The 27,377-nt window shown below is 43.4% G+C and overlaps 1 protein-coding gene across 2 annotated transcripts in view; it reads right to left on the bottom strand.

Annotated features, from left to right (window-relative positions):
• Positions 1-27,377, bottom strand: part of SPEF2 (sperm flagellar and cilia associated 2) — a 1,151,963-nt gene that overhangs the window by 84,235 nt on the left and 1,040,351 nt on the right. For both annotated transcript variants that reach the window (XM_078674939.1, XM_078674940.1), the window contains exon 32: positions 15,875-16,048. In XM_078674939.1, coding sequence (XP_078531065.1) covers positions 15,875-16,048 — 174 coding nt within the window. The remainder of the gene's footprint in view (positions 1-15,874; positions 16,049-27,377) is intronic.

Raw genomic sequence — 27,377 nt, 5'->3', positions numbered from 1 at the left:
GCGGTCGTACCGACCTAAGATTGCCAATGCATTGGCAGCACGAACCGTCGTTGCAGCCATGGTGGAAACGCGTTTACCAATTGAGTCTAGGCGTCTGCCATCCCTATCCGGCGGCGCCGTAATCGCCGAGGACGGATTTCTGGCTCTCTTCTGAGCCGCCTGAACAACTACTGAGTCAAGTCTTGCCTGTCCAATTAGACATGCAGGCGTCTTTTCGGGAGCTTTATACTTTTTATCAATGCGTGGCAAGACCGGAGGAATGGAAGCCGGCGTTGACATCACCTTAATACCTTCCTTCCAGATGAAATCCACAATGGGTATTGTTTTTATTTGTCGCCTGGGCTGATCTTTGAAATCGTATAAGAAACATTCTTGTTGCGTTTGTTCCATCTTTATATGAAAACGTTCGGTTGCACGTTCCATCAATAAGTGAAAACTCGCAACATCCACCGGAGGGGAGGCCGAAGCAGTCTGAGGAGATGTTGAAGGAGACTGTACCTGATAGTCATCCCACTCCGATAAATCATCCACTTCTCCTTCTTCCCTTTGGTCTTCATCTTCCGAAGATTGCGGATCCCCTTCATGAGGTGGTTGCGGGTGTGAAGGCGGACACACCGGTGGGAGCACAGTTGAAGGTGCTTCCGAAGTTGGAGTTGCCGGTCCAGAAGCTGCTGATTCTGAAGGTGGAAACCTCCTATAGTAATCGTCCAGCATAAATTGTAAGTTGGATAGCAAAGCCATAGGCACTTGGGCAACAGGGTTACTCACTGGTGTCGATACATTAACAGGAGATTGAGAATCATCACAATCCTCCTCTTGAAGTTTAATATGCAACTCCGATGGACTAGTAGCTTGTCCAAAGGTATTCTGGACCATCACATCCTCACTCTCAGTGTCCAAAAGTTGGTCTGGCACTTCAGAGGACACCTTATGAGGCGAAATACAAAGGGGTGAAAGCTGCATTTCACGTATCTGACCTGATGCTTGTTGTGGTGTTAAAAACACAGTCGATGGAGACCAAACCTGCAGTGCCGTGCATGATGAGAACTGCGGCGTCGTCGGAAGATTGCCTTCCGATGGTTTTGTCGTCGACGTGACACTCTTCGTCGACGGGACACCTTTCGTCGACGGGACACCCTTCGTCGACGGGACACCTTTCGTCGACGGGACACCCTTCGTCGACGGGACGCTTTTCGTCGACGGGACACTCGTCGTCGACGGGACACTCGCCGTCGACGGGACACTCTTCGTCGACGGGACACTCTTCGTCGACGGGACACTCTTCGTCGACCGGACACTCTTCGTCGACGGGACACTCGTCGTCGACGGGACACTCTTCGTCGACGGGACACTCTTCGTCGACGGTGTTATTTTTGTCGACGGCGTGGAGCCCAAAGACGAGCTCGTCGACGGAGTCTTTTTCGTCGGCGGTAAAGCCTTTAGAGGTGTCGACGACGAGGCGCCGATGACGGACGTCGACGACACAGGTCTCACAGAAACAAATACCATAGTTGGAGACGCCGTCGACGAGGACATAACCATACCAGGTTTAGGAGAGGAAAATGTTACCGTCGATGTCACTGTTGTCGTCGTTCTCGTCGACGAGGAAGCAGAAGAGGACATCGCAGTAGGTGTAGATGAGGTCTGTGGTAAAATCATCTCAGATGATTGGGGAAACTTGAGGATTGTCCCCTTTTTTGAAACAGAAGTGCTTTCCGTGTCCTTGGTGGGGACAGCCTTGGAAGTTGAAGGCTTATCCAGTCCCTTAGCAGGTGGTTGTTTTTTAGTCAGCTTAGCCTTAGGCGATGACATTCCTTCAGGCGCAGGCCTCTTCCTAGAGGCTGAAGTAGAACCAGAGGCAATACTGCCTACCTCAGAAGCAGGATTAGAAGAATCCTTTAGCCTTTTCAACCACAGAAGTAACTGACCCTCTCTATCCCTGAGAGTCTTTTGAGGCATGGTTCTGCAGATCTTACAGTCAGAGGCCTGGTGATCTGGGTACAGACAATAGATACACTTTTTATGTGGATCTTTTTCAAAAAGCCGAAGCTTACCACAGCAATCACAAGCCTAAAGAGAGATTTCTTAGAAGACATCCTTAAAAGTAGAAGGAAATGAAGTTAGAAGTAAGAAACTGAGCAGAGCTCAGGGAGACTCCCTTACACACGACGTGCGGTAGAAAATCTGAGAGCCTGAGACTCTGGGGAGAACATTCTGGTGGGTGCTGGCGCCTGATTGGCTGTAGTTTGGACTATACATAATGACTATGAGAGTCATAGAGGGGAAGTTTTTTGCCTACTGTAGCATTGGCTGCTTTACTTCCTGGTTCATTTTCTTTTAGTATTACTACATATTTATGGCATATTATTGCTTTTTTATGTACCGTGGGACTCCCACTCCGACGACGGGGAATGATTCAGGCATGCGAATCTATGAAAGACACCCCTAATACTGGAGAACCACCCCACTTCACGTGTGCTAAGGAGTGTTATTTGTTCTGAGAAGGCTGTGGCCTATCCTGAGGAGTGGGGTGGTTCTCCTCACCTTATAGCACCGTCAAACACAGGGTTCTTTATAACAATTTGTGTAAATTTTCTATGTGGCGCCGTGTTACCTAAAACAAATACCACTGTCTGGTTTACTTGTACTGTGAAAAGGCATTGTTGCTTGAGACAAGCTAGCATGATTAAGCCAAGAATGTCTCACCAACGAGTGGTGTGGCCAGCAGCATGGCGGACTAGACGTGTCCAACCAGAGCTCCGATGGCCCGTACTTGATCCAGACTAAATCCTTAGCTCTATACATGATCCTGACCCCAGAACTGACGGGCTGAGAAAAAGAATATAGCGCCCGAACGAGAAGTAACCAATCGAAGCTGCAACTGTCCGACAACAAGAGGATAAAGCAGTGATGGAGAGTGACGCTGGCAGAGGCAAAATGGCAGCGGGCTGCAGGTCCGGGAGACAAGATTAATCCCATTGGGAAGCTGCGGGCAGACTCGAACCCCAGGTGAGCGAGGAGAGTGGGGAGGAGATGTTTACAAGTAACCCCTTCCCTTCTCACCTCCACGTAAAACCTGCGGATGCTGTAGTGTACGCAGCGCTGACGGACTCCAGTGATCCGTGGGGCGAGGAAGAGGAAGGCATCCATGGGACCGACGAGGTGTGCCAGACCGGGAAGAGAGGATCCGACAATAATGAGGGTGTCCCTGGTCTATCGGCGCAAGCAGAGAAAAAACGATCCAGAGTGGCCGTGACCCACGTCTGTGGCAGGCAGCACCGAGGGCAGAGCGGAAAGAGAGGCCCTGTGGTCAGACACCACGCGTGGCTGCAGAGCAGGACTCTGAGGAGACTGCCGGGGAGTTTGCTCTGCCCGCCCCAGAGTGTGATGAAGCGGCAGGCTCGGGCTGCTCGTGAGGATCTGCTGTGAGTCAGCATAGGAGGTGGCCTTGGCTCTGCTGAGCAAGGTGAGAGGAGCCCAGAAAGTGGATTGGAGGTGCCTGTGCCTCCCCCTTGGCAGTTTGGGTTGTTGGCGACAGTGAGTGGGCCACACAAGGGCATGTAACCCAGCTGGGGCCCACAGACCGGGGAGGCCATTTGGGGGTATTCCCCTGCTAGCTTTAAACCAGTGGTCTGGGTTGGGAACTAGACCTGGGAGTCTTAAATGACCTAGATTAGGAGATGATCAAAAAGTATTGGGAGGAACCCTTTTTAGGAAAAGGGAATGGGTTTGTATTCAACAAAAACAAGAGTCCCTTTTCCTTGTTTTATAAGGAAACAATCTCAAACGGTCATCTATTCTAAAGCTGCTATATTGATAACCGGTATGTTAGGTATAGCATAGAGTCAAAACAAATTAACAAATTTACATGTACACAATATAACCGTCCTGTCAGTTTTCTTGCTGAGGTGCTCTCCACGAACCGTCCTGCTCACTTTTCTGGCTGCAACTGAAGTGAGCAGGACGGTTCGTGGAGAGCACCTCAGCAAGAAAACTGACAGCGGCTCAGCGGCCACCAAGATTATCTGCGGCGTACCTCAAGGCTCCTCGCTCAGCCCCACCCTCTTCAACATCTACATGACCCCCCTCGCAGCCATCGCACGCCAACACAACCTAAACATCATTTCCTACGCTGACGACACCCAGCTGATCCTCTCCCTCACCAACGACCCCGCCAACGCCAGAGCCAGCCTCCAGGAAGGAATGAAAGACGTCGCGGAATGGATGAAGCTCAGCCGTCTGAAACTGAACTCAGACAAGACGGAAGTCCTCATCCTGGGACCATCCCCCTCCGCCTGGGATGACTCCTAGTGGCCCCCTGCGCTGGGCACCGCCCCCAAGCCCGCGGACCACGCACGCAATCTAGGTTTCATCCTGGACTCCTCCCTCACGATGACCAAGCAAGTCAACGCCGTCTCGTCATCATGTTTCAACACCCTGCGCATGCCTCGAAAGATCTTCTGGTGGATCCCCACCGACACCAGAAAGACGGTCACCCAGGCCCTCGTCACAAGCCGACTGGACCACGGGAACGCCCTCTATGCTAGAACCACAGCCAAACTACGGAAAAAACTCCAACGCATACAGAACACCCCTGCTCGACTCATCCTGGACATCCCCCGACACAGCCACATCTCTGCCCACCTGAGAGACCTGCACTGGCTCCCCGTCAGCAAAAGGATCACGTTCAGGCTCCTCACCCATGCTCACAAAGCTCTCCACGACATGGGCCCCGAATACCTTAACAACCGCCTGGCATTCTACACACCCACCCGTCAGCTCCGTTCCGCCAGCCTCGCCCTCGCTACCGTCCCACCGATTCGCAGAACCACCACCGGTGGAAGATCCTTCTCCTACCTGGCTGCAAAGACGTGGAACTCCCTCCCCATCCACCTACGACTGACCCAGGACCATCTCTCCTTCAGGAAGCAACTCAAGACCTGGCTCTTCGAACAGTAGCAGCACCCCTCCCAGCGCCTTGAGACACTGGCGGGTGAGTAGCGCGCTAAGGGAGAGGTGTGGCGCCGCGGCCAGGGCGACTGACGCTGGAATCTGGGGATCAGGGTTCGATCCCCGGCTCCGGCGGCAGGTTAGCCCAGCACCATGCGACTCTGGGCAATAGCTTGCTTAATCTTCCCGACGGCCCCCAGCGCCTAGAGACCCTAACGGGTGATTGTGCGCTATACAAATGTGGATTATTATTATTATTATTATAAATGTGCCTGATTGATTGATTGATTGATTGGCGAGTCCACAAACCAGTAAATCCCATAATCTAAAACAAGGTGTATTTGAAGACAAGATCTTAAATTCTCACCCCAAGTTGTGCAAATGGGGAGACGACCGTCCTGCGCATAACCTCACATTAAGATTTTGGAAGGAATATTTCATTAGAAATATCACAGGAGTCTTGATTCGAAATTGAGGATCATCCAGTTTTAACCCCAGTTGGCGATAATCTACACCAACAAATCAAGAGGAAAATTAATAGTATTCGTCTGGGAAAATTAACAAACCCAAGACTCCATTTTAAGCAATTTTTCGTGAAAATTCCACTCTGACAGTTGGCGATAATCTACACCAACAAATCCAGAGGAAAAATTTATAGTACTCGTCTGGGAAAATGAACAAACCCAAGACTCCATTTTAAGCAATTTTTCATGAAAAATCCGAAAATTACTGCAACGACAACCAAGGCCAATTGAACCAGGCCGCAAAGCAAATAGACTAATATAGATTGTTTTTAACATGAAACTATTTTCCTGAAGAAGGTGATGATCTTTTTCACCTAAACGCCGCGTCTACAGTTTTTCTTCTTATAACACAAATTGTTTTATTAGGTATTGTATTGTTTTTTAATAAATATGATGACGTTTTTACTAAAATAATTCAACAGATAACAGATTGTTTGATAAATAAAATAAGATATACAATCCATTCCTTTGCCAACTGTTGCCCTCATTGTACTCTGCTGATCTTATTAATTTAGATGTATACAACATTTTGATATATAAGGGTTATATTGTGTACATGTAAATTTGTTAATTTGTTTTGACTCTATGCTATACCTAACATACCGGTTATCAATATAGCAGCTTTAGAATAGATGACCGTTTGAGATTGTTTCCTTATAAAACAAGGAAAAGGGACTCTTGCTTTTGTTGCTAGATTAGGAGATTGCATTGATGCATCCGTGAGAGGTGGCCATTAAGTCATGACTCCGACTCATCCAATTTATGTATTTACATAGGACCTACTATGACAGATCCCGTCTACACAGAATGGGGAGGGCCAATACACCTACCTGCCTTAGATGCAACAATCAGTTGCGCACATATTTTCATATGACATTTGAGTGCCAGAAAATACAGGAATAGTGGGAGCAAAATTGGCAGAATTATAGGATATATTAGGAGACAAGATACCTATGGATCCAAAATGTGTGCTGCTACGCATACACACAGAAGCCGATCTCTCTCGGACAAAGTTAATAATAATCAGCCTGGGTCGCCAAGCGATATTTGGCATGCAAATAGGGGACAGCACAGAGGCATACTGTAGACGAATGGAAAAGGCGAATGGACCTGTATATGACGGTGAAAAAACATGTATATCGCTTGCGGATGTCCAAAAAAGTTCACACAAATCTGGAGTCCATGGATAAATTACTATGGACTCACAGTAGAGGACTCGCAGATAATCACCCCAACCATATGATAGACTGGTGCGGGGGTGGGGAGGATGAGACTGTGACACCGGGTATTCGAGAAATATACAATACTGATTTATGTATCAATGTTGCACATGCCAATGCTTCTGAATGAATATGTTAACATGACTCTGCTTAAATTGCTTTAAAGTATAAGCTGTACCTGTGTAGAAATAATAAAAAAATGGAACTAAAGATATTTTCAAAAATATGAATGTCTCACCAAAAAGTGCGTATATGCTTATGGGTCAAATTGCTCGGGTACTGTGGGAGCCCAGTCACAGCTCACATCACGATTCTGGCTTGTCTACCCCATGGCTTAACAATCTAATTTCCTGCAGGGTGGTAAACTCTTTTGCCAAAGGTTCCAAATTATAAGAGGACTGTGAGGATAATGTATTCCCCTGCTTTTTTAAAACAAAATAAAAGTCATTGATTATGCCAAGTGTGTTTAACTAAGGTCCAAAGGGCTGGAACTAGTCCCGATGTTTAGACAATCACTGAAGATGCGCTCCATTTAGATAATTTGTATGAATAAGTACTTTATGTAGCTATCCTAAAAATGGGTTCACCAATCCGGCTGTCTACTCTTGAAGGTGGGGGTATCCCCCTTGCTAGCTTTAAACCAGTGGTCTGGGTTGGTAAAACATCTCCTCCATCTGAGCTAATTAGCACCCTTGTGTGTTTTCTGGGTTACCTTTATTTATTTATTTATTTTGAAAGTTTTATATAGCGCGGACAAGATCTTCGCAGATATCAGAGCGCTTTAGAAAGAGTAGTACATGAGGGAGTATAGTCAGACAGATAAATCAATAGGTCAAAACAGTACAACTGGGTGGCTACAAAGCCAGTCATGTGAGTAATAAAACAGCTAATACAAATAATCAAAGGGGTGAAACATGTAGTACAAATCGATGCAGAGTATTAACAGTGTCTGAGATAAAACCTCAAGTGTATTTTGCCATGAGGATAGCTTTTACTTCATTTTTAAAGAGTGTAGTGGAAGAGATAAGCCTGATTTCGGGCGGGAGTGAGTTCCAGATCCTAGGCGCCATTCCTGAGAAGGAGCGCTTATATGTTTTTTCCTTCCGGAATCTTCGAGGTTTCAGCAGAAGATTGTTTGTGCCTCTAGTGTTTCTAACTCCGCCAGAGATTGTCAGTTTCTGAGCGAGGTATCCGGGTGAGTTTAGGTGTACCGCCTTGTGTGTCATGCAGGCGATTTTCAGGTGTATTCTGGCTTCAAAAGGCAGCCAGTTCAGGGATTTCAAGTCAGGGGTAATATGGGAGTGCTTTTTTGACCCAGTGATGAGTCTCGCTGCAGCGTTTAGAGAAGCTCTCAGGGGTGCGGTTGTAGTTAGTGGGAGTCCGCAGAGGGCGATGCTGCCGTATTCAATTCGAGGGATGACTAGTGCTTGTACTGCGGTTTGGAAGTCTTTGGCTGGGAGGAAGGGTTTAAGTTTCCTCAGAGTATTGATCTGGAAGTTCGCTCCCTTTGTTGCCTTGCTGATATGTTGCTGCATGTTGAGATTGGTGTCGAGTGTTATGCCTAAAGATTTTGCTGAGTCCACGATGGTCGGTTGGACATTGAGTGCGGTTAGGTGTTTAAGCCAAATTTGAGTGGTGGAGATCTTCGCTGGAGGTGAAATCAGAAGGAACTCTGTTTTCAGGGCATTGAGTTTGAGATGATTATCGGCAAGCCAGGATTGGGTGCATCTGATCGTTGAGTTCAGGAGCAAGATGTCTTTGGGGGACTGTAATTTGAGATAAAGTTGGGTGTCATCGGCGTACATGTGAAAGTGTACATTGGATGCTTGTAGCAAGGTGGTGAGCGGTTCCATGACTAGGTTGAACAGAGTTGGGGATAGAGAGGATCCTTGGGGGACGCCTAGCGTTACGGGTATTGGCGAGGACATCAGGTTGTTGCTCTTGAATTTCTGCGACCTGTTGTGAAGAAAGGAAGTGAACCACTTTAGAACAGTTCCAGATAGACCCATTCTAGCGTTTAGTAGTTCTAGTAAGTTCTCATGTTTAACGGTGTCGAATGCTGAAGAGGGATCAAGGAGGATGAGGAGGCAGGTCTCGTTTTGGTCTAGCATTTGAAGTGCGTCGTCAATTATGTGGGTCATAGCAGTTTCTGTACTGTGTCCTGCTCGGAAGCCTGACTGGTGAGGGTTAAGGAGATCAAATTGTTCAATGTGTTTAGTCAATTGTAGTTGCGCACATTTTTCCAGCAGTTTGGCGAGAGTGGGAATATTGGTAATGGGACGGTAATTGTTGAGATCAGAGGGGTCGGCTGTAGGTTTCTTTAGAAGAGGTGTGACCTGGCCAACTCGTAGGAAATCACAGTGCATACGGCCACTGATATTTTAATTAGCAGCAACAATGGACTTCATATTATACTTAATTTGAGAATTGTGACTAAATTTGGTCTGCACACAGATGACTGATGGATTTACTCAACCTTCACTGGCAGCTGATCTAAATTCAAGTTAAAAGAGTAACCTGCCAAGAGCGCCTATGTGGTGCAGATCTCACAACCACCTGCCCAACAGTGGGCTGGCTACCGACCTTAAGGGCGGAGGGGCCCCATCCCTCCACCATTTGACCAATATGTAGAATGTCTGTCGGTCTTAGCAAAGGTCAGCCAATGAGAGCAGGTAAGAGTACAAATCCTCCAGGAACCTTCGAGGTCGAGATCACTTCAGCAGCTGGTAAGTACATTTTTTTAAAATGTTTGATGTGTGCGTGCATATATGAGGAATATATATGTATTTGAGAGTACGTGCTGTGAATGGGAGTGTGTATGTGCTTGTGAATGCATGGAAATGTGAACAAGTGTGCATATAGCTGGGTAAGCTAGTGTTGGTGAATTTGTGGCTCACCTCGCCTCTCTGGCTCAAATTACCGGCTGCTACTGGAACCCTGCCAGCTTGGTGGGCAAATTTAATTCTGGCGGCGGCAAGATCATGGAGAGGCTCGCTAGCATTTTTTGTTTCTCCCACAAATATCAAAAACAAAAATCAATGGCATTGACGTGCAGGGAATTTCACCCTGTAATCATGTTTTTCCTATCTCAGTCCACCATGGACCAAGGCAGAAAAAAACACGACACAAAGGTCACCATTTACAAGGTAAGGCTTCCACTGCATATTTGTGAAAGGTTATGTTCAAACAATTTACTTCCGAATAGAGAATGTGTGTGCAAAACAAGGAAAGTTACACCCCTACCCTCATTGAACATAGCACAGAGGCTGTATTGCCCTGCTTATTGCTGATGGTTCCTGCCATTATCTCCTGCAGTGATTTCTGGTGCTGTTTCTTTTTTTTAGTCAATGCCACTTATTGATCTATTTATATTTGGAAATTTAGCATTTCTGAAACGTATGAAATGTCTACTTGTGGTGCAGGGTTTTGCCGACCACCACAAGAGCCTCTTTCAACTTTATTTCTATGCTATTCCAAACATCAATTTCTTTACCTGGTATGTGATGACATAGTTCCCACTTAGTTGTGAAGAACGCCATGCTAATTTTATTACATAAACACCAAAGGTTTTGACAGATTTTCAAGTCTGAATAGCGACTAGTTTCCGATACAGAGCTGAAGCAGACCTCCCCAAGACAACCAACTGTAAAGTCTTTCCCTCAGCCACAATACATTTCCAACTTAATCACCTTTACAAACAGGTCCATTGGACATTGAAAGCACCCCTAGCTAGCCTTTGTGTTTGATGGTAAATGATCCTCATAAGAAAGGTGCATGCTCGCTTGCTCGTGTCAAAGCAATTGTTTTGCATTGCTGCTACTTCACATCAATTGACCTTATTATAAATGTCTTTCCTCTTAATTTCTGTTATTGTTTGTCATACATATATAGCAATTAATGTATATATATAATACCAGAGATGTAATAGCTTAGTTTAATTTTTAAAATAGTATCTTTAAATGTCAGTGCATGAAATTCTTCCACCCAACTCCTTGTTTAATACGCATGACTATATCATGTAAAAGTATTACATTGTGTGCTATATTGTGACTACACACATGATAGCTAAGACCACATTAAGGCTTGTTCAGAGACTAAAATGTAAGAATGTCTCTTTTCCCACAGGGCCATTTCGGAGACTGGTCCACAGAACATCAAGACAGTCTTTCAAAAATATCAGCCTGATGGCCAAAAATGTGGTTCAGTTCATTTTATCCAGCGATAACCAAGTGATGTCATCTGGTGGTTTGAGTCTCACTTCTCTGAGTGCTTGACTTTGGAATGCCCTGTACCTTTCAGTTGGGACAGCTGAAGTTCACCTGCAGTTTAGAAAGCACTGAAGACATACTTCTGCATAAAGGTTTATGGGTAACCAAACTGGCAAATTATTAACTAGCCCCAGAAGCTGTAAATCGCCCTTCAATGCCGCCTTCCGATCAGTATGGAGATCAGTTACAGTAACATAACATCCAGCTCTTTCCTCTCATGATTGTAAGGTAGAGAAAGTCCATGCAACTATGGGCAGTAGCCATGGATGCTGGAACGGTACATTTGCGCTATAGTAATGTGCCATGCCTGCCACTGTGGATGTTGGTATGGGATGCACATGAACACAATGAAAACAGACATGATATGAGCGAGTAAGGCCCATATTAATAAGTTATTTGAATTTTCATCGAGTGCTTCACTACATGTTTGTTAGACCTGGCCCTTTTGACAGGTTTATCCCCAAACGTTTTGTCTTTTGGCTCCTATTTTTAGGTCGAGCATTCAAGACCTCTTGTATATACTTTAGTGTATTCAAGACCTCTTGTACATTCGTTAGTACGTACTTATATGTGTATGTACTTTGTGGGCTCTGGAGATCAGCCCTAGGACTTGTCTGCTTCGGCTTAGGGACTTTTTTCTGTTCAACTGCCTCTATTTAACTGTCTTGATTGAATACGACCAGTAGAGATCAGTAAAATACCAGAATTGCTTTCTGCTTGTTCAACTGCCTCGACTTAACTGTCTTGATAGAAAACGACCAGTAGAGGTTAGTAACATACCAGAATTGCTTTCTGCTGAGGGATTTTTTTTTTTTTTCTGGCAACTGCCTCTATTTGACTTTTTTGATAGAAAACGATCAGGAGAGGTCAGTAAAATACCAGAATCACTTTAGCATTCTCTAGATTCCAGTCCATGGAAATCGTGTATTATCAGTGATATGACCCCCAAGGCCCTGATTTTATATTAAAAACAGAGCTTTGGACTATACCATTACCCGCTGAAAGGCAATATTTCTCTCCATGTGTTCCCATACCTGGCGTGTCACACAGTTTGGTGCTTACTTTCCCTCTATGTTAAAGAACTGTAGATGTTTCAGCACCTAGGCTAATGTGCTGCATAGCTAAATACATATAAGGTCCCAAAGGTGAGACGGATTGCTTTGTAAATGCTTGTTCTGTTTTTGTTGGCTATAGGGTTCTGGGCACCGAATTGACGTTGCATCCAGTGCTTCAAAACAAGGTCATATATATATATATATATATATATATATGACACTGTCCACAAGGAATTAAATCAATGGAAGGGAGAGGGATTACTGAGCAAACAAGAACATGCTTTTTTTTAAAATGATTTCCCGATCACACCCTTTTTCTATCTGACTCCCAAAATCCATAAGCAGAGCTTACCTGTCCCTGGGCGACTTTTAATCTCAGCCCAGGGCAGCTTATTGGAATCTATCTCATGATACGTGGATTATTTCTTACATGAATATGTGGAAGCCTTACCATCTTTCATCAAGGACACTGGACATTTCCTCTCAAAAATCAATGGTATTGCATGGGAGAGTGAGTTTGTGCTAATAGCCTTGGACATAAACTCTTTGTATACAAGAACAGCCCACTCGGATGGACTGAATGCCATAAAATACTATTTGGGAAAACGCAGCATTGCATTTAGTCAACACAGTATGATGCTGCTTAAAATGTTGGAATTATGTTTAAACAATAATTTTTTTTTGTTTGACAGGGAGATCTTCCAACAGTTGAGAGGAGTGGCTATGGGGGCATGCTTTTCCCCCACCTATGCATGTTTACATGTGGGGTGGTGGGAGGAGCATGTCCTCATGGGCTCAATCGCCAAATCATTCCCCAATAGTATAGCACATTTCTGGCGGTTCATTGATGATATTTGTATGATGTGGAGGGGGTCGCTGGCATCTGCCACAGAGTTTGTTGATAAAATTCACGACAACCAACTCAATCTGAGATTTACCTCACAAATCACTACCACCCAGATCCAGTTCTTAGATGTTGAAATTTACATCTTGGAAGGTAAATTGCAGACTCGACTCGATAGGAAACCTACGGCGGGCAATGCGATCTTGCACGCTAGGAGTTCACACTCTGGTCATCTGGTCAGAAGTATCCCTTATGGGGAATTTCTGCGGATACATAGGATCTGTAGTTCCAAGTCGGATTTAGAGAGATGCCAGAAAGAAGCATTTTTGAGATTCAGTGCAAGAGGCTACAGTGCCTCTTTACTTCAGGAGGCTATGGATAAGGCTAATCTTTTGAACAGAGAGGAGTACTTCACTTCTATTAGTGCAGGCCCAACCCATGATTTACCTAATTCAACAGAGGAATTCCCTGATAAGGTCAGCCTTATCACGACCTTTAATGATGAAGCTAATAAGGTGGGGGGGGATAATGAAAAAACATTGGCCATTGTTAAAGACCGATATCAGTTTGGCACCCCTGTTACCAGATAAACCATCCATTGTTTTTAGAAGGGCACCCTCCATGAGGGATACGCTAGTAAAATCGAGCCCAGAGGTGGTAACGAAGAAAAACTGGCTATCAGACAAATTTGGTCCTGCACCTATCCAGATTACAGGGCATTTTACTTGCCGCACTGATTTTATGGTATATGTGCTCCACTGTACTTGTGGGCTCAAATACATTGGGAGCACAAAATTACAGGCCTTTAATTGCATCCTCCAACACCTTAGGGCGATTGTTAATTCAGATGAGAGTTACCCAGTGGCACGCCACTCCGAATTGGTCCACAAGAAGAATTTAAACGATCTTAAATACTATATTATTGATGCAGTGCCCAAAAACATCAGGGGGGCAACAGAGAAAAAACTTTAAGACAACTGGAAAGCAAGTACATTTTACTCCTAAACACTACGATCCCTAATGGAATGAATACAGGGGAAGATCTGCATTGTTTTCTATAATCTGATAAAGAATAGAAGTGTGGCAGACTTCTGGTCCTTTTGAAGTACCCTAACAGTTCCCAACACATAGGTACCGTGGGCTGTCTTTGCTTTCTTGTCCAAGTTGTGTAAGCTAACAGCTGTGTGCTGTTCCAATTCTCAGGTCTTAATGTTATGATTCTCCTTTTTGAGATTCCAATTTTCAGCATCTTACCTGCATGTATTACGATGGGTCCATATGTTATGGTAACTGTTAATAGAATAAGAGCTCCGTTTGACAGCTTTGCATATAGGGGAGAAAAAGGGCACTATGCCACGAGGTCCTGAGCAAGCTGTCATGAGTATCATGTGTCATTATTTGTACAAATGGAGTGTCGTTAATACTTGTCAAGTATAGAACATGTAAACCTTCCTAATAGGGGTTATAACATGCTCCATTACATTGCTTCTTTGATATTTTAAAAATTTACAGTTGACTTAATGATATATGCGAAAGGCAGATTTCCTACCTCTAAGTTACTACTGTATTGTCAATTTTCAATTTGCACTTTGCACGTTTTGCACATTATTATAAATTGTGGCACTAGCACTTGTTAAATCTAAATTGGGCTTTTATACACTGTTATCATCGTTGTGTATATAGTTTTTCTAAAAGATTAGTATGCGGCCTGAATTTACTCTGGGTATGAGTAAGTTGCGGTAGGTAGGACTTGCATATCAAATTTGGCTTTGTCCTTTATGAATTTTAATAATGAGTATATATTATTTAAATATATTTACCGTGTCTTATGATATATGGATTTATCCCTGTATTGAAACCCAGTTTTAAGTATGTTTTCAGTGTCTACTGATCGTTAACGCCCATCCTTGTTAATTGTGCACAGTATTTAAACACTATTATTGGTTCCTAATGTCATGTGATCAAGGCTACTGTGACGTAGCCGAAACGCGTCATGCTGGCGACAAGTGGTCAATAAACCACCTCTAAATTCATCTACAGCGCTGTTGTGTGGTCTGTACCTGTGTTTTTCTGCATCGGAATCCAGATCTGATCGGGAGGAGTAGCAGGAGTTTGGAATATATATATATATATTATTCTCCTCCTGCTTCTCCACGCTGCTCGCACGGCACACAGAACACAAGGACCACCACACAGCTCGTCCAGTACAAAAGGTTCAGTTTATTATCCCCTTGTTTCTCATATATATATATATATATATATATATATATATATATATATATATATATATATTTCCAACAAACCCTCCTTTCCTTCAAGAAGGCTCACTGACACTGGCTGGGTTGTTTGAAATCTGCTTTAATGGTGAACAGCACGATGGCAAGCGGCTACCTAAGCCCAACGTTTCTGCTCATTCAAGCCTTGATCACGGGCGGTGCCTCTCTGTAACTTTGAACTGCCCACGTGATGTCTTTTCCTTTTATCAGCGCAGGCCGTATTCTCCCACAGAGTGCGTGAAGGTAAAATAAACAATTCCACAAGTGAACGCCAGCGTTTATGTATTCTAATGCTGAAATGCGCACACCTTTCGTAAGTATTTGCAGTCCTTCAGCGCATTTAATAAAGGTAACTTTCATGCCAGTTCATCGTTTTACATGTTGCACTCACTGCTTTTCCAAACACTTCCAGCTTGCAATTCGGACATAAGTCCTACTGCTCCCAACTCACCCCACTCTGCAACAGCGTCCTTGGGGGCAAGCAGGTCGGGCTCCAACGAATTTCAAAATGCCACAGTTGCCGAGCAAACCAAGCCCGAACCTATATATATATATATATATATACTTTTTTTTATCACTTGACTGGCTCTCTTATTTGAGTTTGTGTATTCTTTATTTTTAGTGGGCTAAATCCCAGTAAGGGATAGGGGTGACACAAGCAAATATTCAGTTATCAAATAAGCAAATAATAAATTATACAATTTTTTGCATTGCATCTGTGGTGTTCATTAACGTACCTTGATTAAGTCGGCCTTCTTTTTTTTCATGATAAGTGGCGTTCCAGTCACAACACTAAAAGCTCGATAAAAACCTTCAATGGGGTCAGTATGACAGGAAAAGTACAGCAACATGTCTGTGTACTTCATCTGCGGCGGGCTTTTCGTTTGATCAGCAAACAATAGAAAGAAAAACTTCGGAAAAGAAAGAATGAATGTTATATTTGCTATATAAACAGGGGATCATCAACCATGAGATTTTTTAAAGTGCTGCGGAACAGAAAACAAAATGAAAGCTAGAAATACAGAAGCGGCTTGCCACTCACTTTCTAAGAAAAATGGCAAAATGTGTAGAATGTATCTCTGTCAGATATCATTAAGGACATAATATACTATTTCAATATTCAGCACACGCTCCAAAAGTACCGTATTGCAGGCTTAAAACCTTGTAGCAAAAACATCGACTACCACAAAATCACGAAGGTAAGGGCATACAGATAAGCGATGTACTATTCGTAAACCAACCCCCCCCACACACACACACACACACGCACACATACACACACACACACGCACACATACGCACGCACACACTCTCACTCCCCCCTTCTTGGTATGTAGATGTAGATTTAAGAATAGTAAATCCATGCGTACCTTTAGCTAGATTGCTGTATTATATGGTTCTGTAGTTATTGTTTTATTTTAATAATAATGTTAATAACAATAATAACAGCAATAACAACAACATTATTATTAATCATAATAACAATAATGATGATAAAATAGACTTACTTTCGTAATTTCATAAGACTGTAGCAAACGGTATTATCGTAGGACTATATTTTGCACTTGATATTGTGACATCCAGTCATTCGGTACTGTTTTTTTCTTTACATTTTCTATGAAATGATCACTGCTAAGCACACATTAACATTGTGGCCACAATAAAATAATATTCTTACCTAACGATAATCTCACTTTCTCAGCCACTGGTTCCAAAGCCAAATTGAGATCCTTATTTACATAATGCGATGGGAGCAGAGGCTGCAGTTTTGGATGTGTATTATTTTTGACAGCAAAATGATGAAACCGCGACTGTCCACCATCCATAATGAACCCTTCTAGGATTGTGAAATCTTACAGGTTGACAGGTTGCCAAAACCAATATCTCATCGCCCGCTCAGCTGACACCATCCGATGCATAGTAGGAAGTAGTGCTTTACCAATGGACTCAGTGAGGAACTCGCCCATTCACCCAATAAAACAGCCATCGCACTACCGAGGTGCTCTGATGGACCGACACTCATCCTGGTAAAAAAAAATGTAAATCCAGTACTTGTATAGCGCACGAACCACCCCCAAAGAGGTATCTCGGCGCTGGGGGTCGTTGGGAAGATTACACAAGCTATTTCCCAGAGTCACATGGTGCTGGGCAGACCCCTGCCTCCGGCGCCAGGGATCGAACCATGATCTCCAGCGTCAGTCACCCTGGCCGCGGCGCCACACCTCTCCCTATGGAACTTGAATGAATGTCTTTCAGCCTGATTCATCGATCTCCCGTTTTGCGAGCCCCTAATAGCGATTCATAACGAATCGCTATTAAGGACTTGCAAAACGGGATTCATGTAGGAATTGCATAAAGAAATGTGATTCCTACACATTCCTTATTTGGGATTAGCAAATTGCTAATCGCAAATAAGGAATAACTCCCCATTCATTCCTATGGGCCTAAAGGCTCATAGGAATGAATGGGGAGTCATTCCTTATTTGCGATTAGCAATTAGCTAATCGCAAATAAGATAGCGATTTAAAGGGTGCCAGGGGTGTCCAAAGGACACCCTGTAGCACCCCTTAAATGCAAATTGAAACAGGTGTTGCGCACACACATGTCCAAAGGACATGTGTGTGTGCAACATGCAACTTAGAAAAATGCTTTTAAAAGCATTTTTCTAAGTTTTCGCTATTTACCACGAGGTTTGACCTCGCGGTAAATAGCGGGCCGAAATTGCGAATTCGCAATTTTTAAATGGATGATGAATTGCATTTAAGGAATCTCAAATAGAGATTCCCTAAATGTAATTCCTCGCAAAATAGCGAAATCGCTATTACCGATTTTTGCATTTGGGATGATGAATCCCAAATGCAAAAATAGCGCTCGCAAAGGGCCAGATTCTCAGAATCTTGCCCTTTGCGAGCCGATTTCAGCTTGATTAATCAGGCTGTTAATTCCTTAGCTTTAAGCCATTAGCTATTTTGCAATGTGACATTGAATAGCGTATTTGCTCCCAATTAAAGCAACACATCCAATATTTATATAGTAAATACATGTCCTTTTTACGTCTCGCGTTGCTACCGCTCAAGTAAATAACATATAATGATGCATAGAGAAGGGGTTGAGGTAAACCTCCTCAATGTATTATCTTAATGATGTGTCGTTCATATTTTGATCCACCCGACCGGAGGATGCAAAGAACAGAAAAACAGGCGAAGAATAGAAAAACAGGCCAAGACCCCTTCAGCCGTCCCTTTTTAGGCAGTGTCATGCATATTTTGGATAATCCCACAGGGCAGTCAATCTTTGACTGTGGTGTCAGTCATCATGAGTGACAACATTTTACCTCTTACATCTGGGTCTGCCTCAATAGAGTGAGCACTGACAGGAAACAAATGAGTCCATCCGCAGGGACTGCAACCACAGCACCTTGCACATGTCCCTCCAACGAGCTACAAGGCCAGCATGCGTGGGGTCACACATGGAGGGTAAGGGTATTTTGAGCAAACAGCGCCAATTCCTGAACCAGAAGAAACTGTTCTGCTGCAAGTTGTGGCTGGCCTCATAGGAGTGGACCTCACTGTGACCACTCGACCTGAGCCTAGGGGGTGATCGGCCTCTTGATGTGTACTTTGGGACCAGCGCTATGCATGGGCAGCTGCACAAGGCCCTGCTTCTGCAATAGGGATCCCTAGCTGTCAAATTCTTTCTTTTAATATTCTGTATTTTTCCTTGAGCTCCTCCCTGGACATTGGTCTGTGTCAGGCTGTCGTAGCGGCCCTTTGATGAAGCATGCCTTTCTTTGAGTGGGTGAGGGCATTATTTACAACGCTTTGGGATTTCTAAATTGGTTCTTTACCTTCTGAAGTCACTCCGACACTATACTTTACAGCCTTCTCTAGGGTCTGTATTTCGTTTTTTCTTTCCAACTTTTTGTGGGACCAGCCGACCCACTTCTAAAGAGGGAAATTTTTTCTAGTTTTCAATACCCCAAAGTAGGGGTCCTCGTTTAGTGAGTTGTGTATGTATACACATATTTATTAACGTCTCCACTGTATAACTAATTAAAGGTATGTTATAGGCCTTTTGATGAATTTCAAGCTTAGCATTTTTATACTGCAAGGAAATAAGCAGCGTAACTGTAATGCCATATAGCAACACTTTCTCCAAAAATACCCTTTTCTTTGCCTTTCGTGAAGATATATTACACAAGAGAAGCACGTTTGGCTTGTTTATTAGCTTTACTTTGATACATTATTTTAGAATGTTTTTCTCCTGAAGAACAAGTTACTTACCTTCGGTAACGCATTATCTGGTAGAGACTCTATCTAGTGGATGCCTGGGAAATTCAAAGGTAAGGAATCTGTATCTAGAAGTCTATATCAAATTGTGCCCATATAGGAAACATGAGGTTATATTTCATCATTCTCAGTTACCTGCCAGATCAGAGGGGTTGTTTGAAACAGCCTAATATATTGATTGGACCGCTGTTACCTGCTGTTACCGCAAAGGACTGAAGGGTTGGTGTATATAGTGTTACTTCTTATTCTGCCTCATATTTATTTTATTATGTTTTTGGTAAGGGTGGGCGAAGTTGGTGGAGTGCCACTACGTGGAATTTCATGGAGTTGAACAAAAACTCTGCTCCGTCTCATCCCAATTAATAAAACAGAAACCTCGCATACCTTTGGTAAAAAAACAAGTAACTCTATCTTTACATGCTAAAATACATATAGTCATCTCACAAAAGTGAAAAATAAAATATAGCAAGCAGTGAGAGAGGTGATGATTTTGGGGTCCTGCCTAACCTAGGGAGAGAACCAAGCAGATGCCTTGAATAGAAAGAGCCCATCATGCTGAACGATTCGGTGGTGGTCCCATCCTTCTAGGACCACCGCAAGCACAGGTATGGGCAAACATACAATCCCAACTAAAGGCCCTGCAAAGTATTATGGGACAAGATTCTAGAGTGCAGTGAATATTATAGTATCCAATATCAAAATATTCCTCAAGCGGCAGCGGCTCTCCGGCTCAGCTCTCTGGGTACTCTATTACTCCTTATGACAATTCTATTACATCTGACATTTTCTTACATATGTCCTGACTGGGGATCTAGAGATCATAGCTCACCTCCCTTTGCAATATCTTGCTTGCCTGATCATTGGTTCCCACCAATGTAAAAACCTTAAAAAGCAGTGGCTATTGCTCTGAACAATAAAAGCTTCATCTAGTTCAAAACTTCCCAGCATCTTCTGATATCGCTTTACTACCTTTTTCTCGAATATCCCACAATATTTTTATGTAAAAGGAAAATAGCAGAAGTTTATTGTGTGACCATTTCTTTGGTTAGGGGTAATAAGTGAGAGAATACTCAGTGGAGAATACTATTGCTTTTGATTGCTGTTTCAGAACTGACTATTTCATTTAGTTGAGAGTTATTCATTTTAGAAATGTGTCCCTTCAAAGGTGGCAATATTGAGCAGTCAAAGCATACACCAAGAGGTAATAAAGGTATTATTTATTACACAATATAGTGTTTCACATTAATCATACCATATCAGCACCTCACCTAGCCAGCCTTATTATGTCTTTTAAAAGGGATTCATTTAGAGCAGTTTCCTGTGTATTGAAACATGTATTATGTGACTAATAGTGCCCCAATACCCAAAACCGTCTTATGATATCTCTGTGCGCGTACAGTGTTCTGCAAAGTGATAATAAACATAGCGCACCCTGCAGGACTAACGTGCTGAGAGGCCCATGACCGGGCCAGTTGATTACATTTTTTTTTTACATTATGGTAGATAAACTGGCTTGGACTGGCTTGGCTGCAAGTGCGCAACCCGAAAGGCTGCTGCAAGCATTAAGGTTGGTGTGCACAGAGTTAGTCTGACTGTGCTCGCAAAGCCAACCGGCTCACTATCATGTGCAAAATTACAATGGGTCGGCCTGGGCAAGCACAGTATGATGGGCTTCTCCTCTCCCAAAAGATAACACCAAATCTCAAGGAGTGACAGTGATGCCTTGGGAAATGGCTGCTTTTCAAGGGCACAGTTAGAATTGGCCTCTTGTGGGAGGTGAGAAGACAAAAGTAGCTTTGTGAGATGAGGGTGCCTGAGGAGCGAGATGGGTATTTTATAGAGCCCATCAATGCACATGGAGTGATCTGCCCAATACTGAGCCTATGCGAGTAGGTAGCCAGTACATTCAGGAAAGTAGATCTTGCTTTGGAGGTTGGAAGACTAAAAGTGTTCGGTTACCTGGGGATTAATTGGAGTGCCTTAGGGATGATGGAAATGGTCTTACATTTAATTATCTGTTTAACAAAGATTCAATGAATTTACCTGAGGGCAGGCACAATTTGGTTATTACATCTTAGGTTAAATATGAGTTGAGAAGCATGGTTCTGGCCCCTGGCCCCTTGCAATTTGGCATGTGTCTTCTCAGATATTAGGGACATGTGACTTTTTTTTTAAACTGCAAGTCTCTGGAATTACTTTAGATGTATTTTGCAGGCCAAGCACCAACTCCTCCAACTTACTTTTTCCACATTTCCTTTCCATATAGTTGTAAACTGTACAGAGTCTACTACAGTAAGTCTTTTTTGTTTTGTTGTTTGTATCTCTTTATTGGTTGGCTCCCAATATAGTTTTTTTCAGGTTTTTCCCTTTTTAGCCATCTCTAATGTATATCTTTAAGTTAGTTCAGCTCTTTGCAACTCTTTAACAAGCATTTGCTATGCAATAGGTCTCGCATTTACGCAGGTTTGAGCTGTTGACATTGCAAATAACAATGGCTTTTATTTTTGTTTTTAAAATATAAATAATAGGCATTGTCATTTACAATGCCAATAGCTTAAACTCACATAAATGCGAGACCTATTGCTTTGCAAATGCTTGTTCTTGCTTACACTTACCATGCAGGGAATCTGATCCAGGATGCAACATGCACCCATGGGGGCAGGATGTCCGTATCAAGTAAGCACCACGATTGGGACAGCCTTCGCCTTTATTTCCTCCCACGCTGACCAAATGCTTGATGTGCCAACCCTATAACATAGCCCACATTTTTGTTTTGTATACAAACTGGAGCTTTAAAACGGGTAAGGAAGTGCACTGCCTGGCATACCAGGACACAATTTTCCCAGATGCACTTTGGGAAATGCAGTGCATAATCATGCTCACTTCAGTTGAAAGTAGGATCTTTAATTTGGCCATTCATTTTCTGAGAGGGATCCTAGCGCTTCAGCTACCTCAGGCACTGAACTCAAAAGAGCCTTCGAGTTACTGAGACGTAAATACTACGGCAGTGCTGGATGCAAGGGCTCCACTTGGTTCCAACTTAAAGAAATGATCTAATATCACACCAGCCCTCAAAGAAATGCACTGGCTTCCGGTGGCCAATAGTCCAAACATCTTGACACCATTTTCAAAGCCTGGAAGACGAAGCACAAATTTCAGCCCAACTTCCTGAAATACAGCACTGAAATGCAATCTGGGGTCCAATAATGTAAATTTCTCGTTCAGACCAGACACTGTTTACCCTGCAGGTACTTAAACGTCTACCTTCTTACCAGTTCTCTACCCGCTGATGATCAGATGGGAGATGTTCACCTAAAAACGATCTATCCCACCTTAACTTCAGTCACTGTTAACAACTTCAGTGGGCGGAGCTATTAGTGATGCTGCATGTGCAGTGGCACCACGATCCAGAGACCCAAGGTTGCCACTGAACCCAAATTATTGCTATATTTTACTACAAACACAACAGCTAGGAGCCCATTTTCCTTCATGGCACTATGGCCCATGGCACCCTTGCTACATATAGGGAATTAATCACTAATAACTGCCCTCTGCCTATCCCACCATGAGCGCAAAAAATTACAGAAGACAGCACTTTACAAAACAAGCGCATAAATTTGTGATTCAGTGGTGAATGCATAAGATAATCAGAACAAGCAAGTACGATGGGCAGACTAGAGAAGTTAAAGATTTTGCAAAAATCAGTGAGGTCTAAAAGCCTGAATTTACTAACTGGTTGACAGCAGTTACGGATGTATCTTTAGAGATGCAGCTTAGGGACAGTCTAACATTTTGTTGAACTTTACATAAATATAAAACGATTAAAATGATCTGCACCGTCACTTTTACTAAATGCCTCTCAGTGACAAACACAAATTTGAAGCGAAAGGCAGATGTTGGGTCCAAAAACTGAAAATCTAATTTTTAGTAGGGAAAAAAACCTGTAGTTGACTGCCATGTCAAAGAGCAACGAGTGCCGAATAGGTAGAAGGTTTGTCCACCTTCCAGATACCAGAGAGCTGGGCCCTCCCTACTCCAACAGTCACTAGGGGAGCAGTGGAGTTCCCACACAGAGGGTAGACAAAACCAAATGGCCGCCTCCCACAGGTAGCAAGAAAGCTTACACCCTTGGGGTGACCAATGACTCCATATCCCCGAAAAGCAAGCTTCCCAGCCATGGTCTTTCTTCTAACCAGGACTCCCTTTCAGGTCTGTGAGTGCAATGTGCCCAATGGAGACTTTGTTAAATAAAATCCACAGACTGGGAAGCTGGTGTCGCGGTGACAATGAGTCATTGGGTTACCCTACACACAGCCAACAGAAGGTACTGCCAAAACGCTTTCTTGTTCTGACAGTAACATCTTAATGATTTTTGGGGCCCTGGGCCAAACTTATTTTGGGGCCCCCTGTTCAGAACAGCTTTGGATTTATGATCCAATTACAGCTCTTTAATGCCCACAGTGGCTATTTAATTGACAATGCACAAGCACTATAGCCAAATTCTAAAATGTTTGCATCTAATATTCAGGGACAGTGACTTGTATTTTCATTATTGTAACACAGCAGCAACTAACTAATATTACTGCAACTAATCTCTGTGACACCCTCTCATTTATCACGTGAGGTCCTGTTTTGATCTAAAAGAATGTATTTTATGAATGTTGCATGAAACATAAACACAATATGTATCCGCAAATTATCTGTAATAGATTTTCACACATCACCCACATTAAAAATAAATTTAAGGAAAACAGTAATTAAAACAATCTTCTTAAGAATTATTCAAGCTCATCAGGGCAAGACTCTTCAGAACAGAGCTGCCTCTATCCGGGGGACCCCTGGGAGGCTGGGGCCCTGAGCCAGAGCCCACTTTGCCCATGCCTTAAAACGTCTCTAAGTTCTGATGGGATGTAGGAGAGATCACGGACAGCAAGCACAGGCCCCTGAAAAGTAGTCAACAGGAAACACCACCAGTATCGGGTCGGGCTCCTCCAGGATAATGTGATCATGTAAAGGGAAATGAATACAGAAGATTAATCTGATCATGGTCAATGGGACTTCATATCACCTTCCAAATTGAAAAAAAACAGGGAAACGCAGACTTCTGGGAAGATATGAAAAGAACACAATACAAACAAGATGGCCGAAAAAGTGCTTGCTTTACCCCCAAGGAGTCAAGCGAAACCAGACTTCAGAAGGCTTGATAATGATTTGCAGGTATATGCTCTTGCTACAATCAACAGAGTTAAAAAGATATGGGGGCGCACGAAGACCGGCAGTTTTCGCCTCCATTTCGCAGTCATCCTACGCGGCCGGCCCTTAGGGCACATGTTTTTGTTTTGGCCAATAGATGCAATAACCTCTTATCGAAATGCCAGCAATGCAACCCCTCCCCCAGCTCCGCAGACGGACTGCAAGTTATACACACACTGCCCCAGCTGCTGGAGTGATCTTTGGCCCCTCTGGAGACACACTTGGTGTGATAATGGCCCCTCGACTCCCTACTCCTTGTGAGCCATTAATCACATCCCAGACACAAAGCATCACTCATTACTTCCACTTTAAGTCTCCGCAGAGCCCTGTGTGGAGCTGGCCTACCCTGAACCCCGCCTACACAGAGCCCTCTACCTGCCTGTGGCCGCAGAAACAGAAGCGCCGCCTTCCTAAAGGTCAATAAGACAGCAATTCAACCACCGGCATAAGTCTGCATTAACATACAAAATAATATTCAGCTGGTCGCTCCTGTTAGGGCAAGATTTTTTTCTGTCTTTATTTTGAATAAGAAAAATGCTCAACAAATACTTTAAACACAGCTTGAGATAGGTCGATAGATTACTACCTCAGCGGCAAAGGTCACTGTGCAGCCCGAAGCCACAAAATAATATTCCAATGCGATCTTTATCATCACGACAAAAGTCAATAATAAAGTTAAACCAGCACACAAATACACATTTTGCTTACTGTCCTTTCTGGGCAGTTTTCTTTCCAATGGGCACAAGGCGGCCGTTTATCCTTCAGAGGTCGATACAATGCGTTAAGAAAGATAAGGACGATAGAGGGTGTCAGCACGCCGAGACGTGTCACTACTTGACTTAGCATACACTACTAAAGCTTACACGCAATTTCTACTAATTTCCTTCATCACAAAGACATTAGAGTAAATACATGGAATGCGCTTCAACGTCTCGTCACGGGTTGTAAGCGATATATAGATACAATTGCTATTGCTGCACTGTAGTATTACACTGGTCAATTCATGACACAATGCTGTTTATTATTATTATTGCAAGTTGTTTCATTCTGACACACCCCTTCCGGAACCGATGCGATTGGTTAGAAAAATCCATGTAAACAAAAGCATACAACAGAGTCAACGTAGTAAGAAAAAAACAAGAAAAACAAACAGAGCGTGGTGCCCCTGAAGTGGACGCCGCGCTCAACATAAATGTAAAATATACAGAAATAAAGTGAGCGCCGCGCTCATTAAAGTAATTTTAAAAAACATATAATTTAGAGCGAATATCACTGAATCCACCATTGTCCCCATCAGTGTCCAGTTTCAAAATAGTGCGTGCTTACTAACCCTGGGCAATGAACTTCGCTCCGCTACTAAACTGCACCCACAAATGCTTTGATAAAGCAACTAAACATGGTAAAAAGAGTATAACCAATTCACAAAAGTGAACTTTGAAAAAGAAAAATATCAGGCATTGAGAGAGGTGATGATTTTGGGGTTCCCCCTAACTTAGGGGGAGGACCAAGCAGATTCCTTAAACACAACGAGCATATCAAGCTGAACGATTCAGTGGTGGTCCATGAATATTATAGTACCCAATAGCAAAATAATTCTACACAGAGCTGCAGTTCAAATAGTCACAAATAGGTGCCCCTCATGAGGGACACCTAGTAAAGACTAGTGGAACTGCAGCTTTATGAAAGGGTTTCAATGCTTTTGCATTTGACTTGTGAGGGACACCTAGTAACGACTAGATGAACTGCAGCTCTTTGCAGAATTATTTTGATATTGGATACTATAATATTCACTGCCCACTGCTAATCTTGTCCCATAATGCTTTGCAGGGCCTTTGGTTGGGATTGTATTTTTGCCCATAACTGGGCTTGGGGTGGTCCTAAGAGGAGGGGACCACCACCCAATCATTCAGCAGGATGTGCTCTTTGTTTTCAAGGCATCTGCTTGGTTCTTTCCCTAGGTTAGGGAGGATCGCAAAATCATCACCTCTCTCACAGCTTGCTAAATTTTCATTTTAACTTTTGTGAAATGACTATATGCATTTAGCATGTAAATACAGGGACCAAAAGTATATGACGTTTCTGTTTTATTAATTGAGAGTCCGACGGAGTGAAGTTGCGGAATTCACAGAGTTTTTGTTCAACTTCATGGAATTCCACGTAGTAGTACTCTGCCAACTACGCCCACCCTTAGTGCTTACCAGCTAATTGAAGGAGACTGTGTAAAGCCGTAAGTAAACGACCCAGTGCAGATGGGAGGTAACATAGAAGCCTCATTTTCAATCACAAGCCAGTGTTCACCATAAACGATGATGCCAGCCAATAAAGAAGATGGGCGGGGATTGAACTCCACTTCTAAAACCTACCCTACTACAATATGCCTCGCAGAGAGAGCAGCGCATGTGCGCTGCAACGCTAGGTCTGCGAGACCTAAAATGGAGTTTGATAGTAATTGCTGCGTTTAGGCGCTCAATGTGCAGATGTGGTCCAGCCTTTGACGCTTTTGCCAGCCAATATATTTGCCAGCTCGCCTGTGTATGACATTAAGCCATTTCTCTGATCTTTTGAAATCTGACTTTTCAGTTTGCTGCAACTTTTGCAGGCCACTCACCCATCTAGCATGTATCCATCTGTGCACATTCTCTTTGCCGGCTGAAAACCAAATCCCTTATCTTGAATGTCACTTGCGTAAAAGGAGGGC

Source organism: Lissotriton helveticus, chromosome 2_1, assembly GCF_964261635.1.
Source record: "Lissotriton helveticus chromosome 2_1, aLisHel1.1, whole genome shotgun sequence".
Taxonomy (NCBI): Eukaryota; Metazoa; Chordata; class Amphibia; order Caudata; family Salamandridae; genus Lissotriton; species Lissotriton helveticus.
This window is presented reverse-complemented; position numbering and strand designations above follow the sequence as displayed.